Source organism: Scylla paramamosain, chromosome 7, assembly GCF_035594125.1.
Source record: "Scylla paramamosain isolate STU-SP2022 chromosome 7, ASM3559412v1, whole genome shotgun sequence".
In the NCBI taxonomy this organism is placed as follows: Eukaryota; Metazoa; Arthropoda; class Malacostraca; order Decapoda; family Portunidae; genus Scylla; species Scylla paramamosain.
The window spans coordinates 24,750,616-24,753,115 of record NC_087157.1 but is presented as its reverse complement, the minus strand read 5'-3'; the positions used below and the strand labels follow the sequence as shown (position 1 = coordinate 24,753,115).

General features: G+C 52.2%; 2 protein-coding genes across 11 annotated transcripts in view; one reads left to right on the top strand and one right to left on the bottom strand.

Annotated features, from left to right (window-relative positions):
* LOC135102257 (sialate:O-sulfotransferase 1-like) overlaps nucleotides 1-2,500 on the bottom strand; it is a 442,011-nt gene that overhangs the window by 227,049 nt on the left and 212,462 nt on the right. The gene's annotated exons all lie outside the window — the stretch shown is intronic.
* LOC135102256 (uncharacterized) overlaps nucleotides 1-2,500 on the top strand; it is a 174,924-nt gene that overhangs the window by 171,979 nt on the left and 445 nt on the right. Inside the window, exon 6 of the mRNA XM_064007182.1 lies at nucleotides 1-2,500. This exon is cut by the window's left edge and continues 943 nt beyond it; it is cut by the window's right edge and continues 445 nt beyond it. Coding sequence (XP_063863252.1) covers nucleotides 1-1,292 — 1,292 coding nt within the window. The 3' untranslated portion in view covers nucleotides 1,293-2,500.

Here is a 2,500-nt window from a genome sequence, read left to right as displayed (position 1 = left end):
TGCTGGTCATCATCCTGCTGTGTGTCCTGATAGTCCGCTGCTGCCGTCGTCGATCATCCACCCAAGAGAAGATCACCGGGTCCCCTGGCGCCTCTGGCAACGGACGTCCCAAGGACACCCCTGTGCCCGCCACTAATAACATGCCAAAGTACATCCAGATGGGCACGCCGGCACCTAAAGTCAATGGCATTTCAAACGACCCTCCGCCCATCTCAGTGATCGACACGTCGCCTTTCCGCTCAGAGCCGTCCGGCACTCAACAGACGAACCCTGACCTAATATCCGATGCGGCGGACGACCGAGGGAAGCCTGGCAAGAAGAGAGTGAGCATTATGGGGGTGGAGGAGGTGGATTCCTGCGGCACAAGAACCACCAGGAAGCTGGATGACATAATTGAGGAATTTGAGGAAGGATATGACGCCACTTACGACCACCTCCCGCCTCAGAACGACCAGGAGAATCAACCAAGTCGAAGCAACCCATTCTGCACGCTGCCCAGGCGGAGGGAGCCTGAGGTTGCCAATCCTTACCCCCTGACGGAGATCCCACCGCCGGAGGAAGTAAATCAGAACTCCCGCTTCTACGACAGAGATGGTTTTCCAGTTGACTTCGGTCTTCCTCGCAACGGTACCAGCACCGCCACGTGGAAGGAAGGAGCGGCAGGCAACGGACGCTCTACTAGCTACAGCCCGCTGCCCACAGAAGAGATTCCGCTCTATGCCACGGTTAGACGCAACCGGCACAGCATGGCGGCACGCACGGACCTCATGCACGACCAGAAATACCCTGAGGAGTACCACCTTCACGATCCGCACGATCCCCATATGCACCCACCCGATGGGCGCTATCCACAAGCGTACGGCCTCGCCCCTGAAAAGTTCGCGCAGCACACCAGCACTTCATGCGAGTTCTGTCCGCCTCCTGTCCATCCAGAGTACCCGAGTGCCGATCCCGGGGGGCGCATCGGTGGTGACGGCTGTAGCTTCGACAACCTGCTGTCGTCGTGCAGCGGCGGGAGTCAATGCTGCTACACGGAGCAGACGGGTCGCATCTACGACAACTCATTACCTGAGAACTACCGCCCCCTGGACCCCAAGCCCCCGCCGCCCAAAGGGTGGGGCGATAATGACGAGGAAAACATCAACATGAGCACGTGGTGCGAGCACCCAGAGTCCCCCGGCACACGGGTCCTCTACTCCCCCGACGATACCTACAGCGAGCAACAGCAGCAGCAGCAGCAGCAGCAGCAGCAGCTGCCACCGCCGCCGCCTCCTCAGGGGACTCAGGTGTGAGCGCATCCCGGCACCTAGTCGCCTACTGCGCAGCGGTCTGCAGCGCCTGGCATCACCACGTGGTTCATTGTGTGCAGTGATAACGCCTTTCCTAACCACTGACCTTTCCTAAGTAAAACTCGTTATATATAATGACATTTCCTGCCGAAGTGAGCACTGAAAACTAACTTTTCGAGTTCATAACAAGATCAAATGCGTCCTAAGCGTGAACACTGTAAAGCTTCTCCAAGAAATGAGAAGTTTTCACATAGGCTTCAGTGAAAAATGATGTGCCGTAAATAAGAGGAAAAAAAAAACTGCTCCCTTCATCATACACCTTTGTTTTGTTGTTGTCATTTACACTCGGGTGTCAAGGGAGGTTCCCACTGCTGTGTTCGAAGCCATGATGCACAGGGTTTGTAATATTAACTAAAGATTCACTACAATACTTTGCATAGTCATGACACCAAAGATGATCCAACTGTTCCCAAAGCTTATACGAGTGATGAGCGACGCGGCACATGTGCAACTGAACGGAGGGAGCGACGAGGACCGCAATCAAAAGAACACGAAACATGCAGGGATGAAGAGCAATGTTTATACACACGAGCATACACACACACACACACACACACACACACACACACACACACACACACACACACACACACACACCGAAAAAAAAACTTTAATACAATGTAAGGTCATCGGAGAAAACGAAAGGATATTGGAACAATCATAAAGTGCATAACCGCTTATAGAAGAATTGCAAAAGACCGACGAGAAGGATGAAGTTTAGTAAAGAGAACAGAAAAGTGAGAAGCTGAAAGGGATAAGAACAATAGCACCCTTCCCGTGACACTGAATGAAAGCAGTACCACTTACAGGCTCATCGTTTCTATATCATATATCAGTGTACAGAATAATCTATTTTGTATGAATTTTCCTGTAGGTAAAAGTTTTGTATATAACATATATCAAGAGAAAACTATCTGCTGGAGAAGACGGCGTTCATCTCCACTCCAATATTCCGCCGACGACCATTCCGCGTCGTGTTTCGTGTGTCACTTCATTTCTACTTTCCTTTTCCTTTCCTAATTTTTTGCGTGTGTAATGACAGTGGCGGGGGTCGCCGTCTCCTTCAATACACGATATAGCTGACCAGCAAGCCGTGGGGGCGAGCGTCTGTCTGTCTGTCTGTCTGTCTGTCAGAGGGCGAGGCAGCTAGC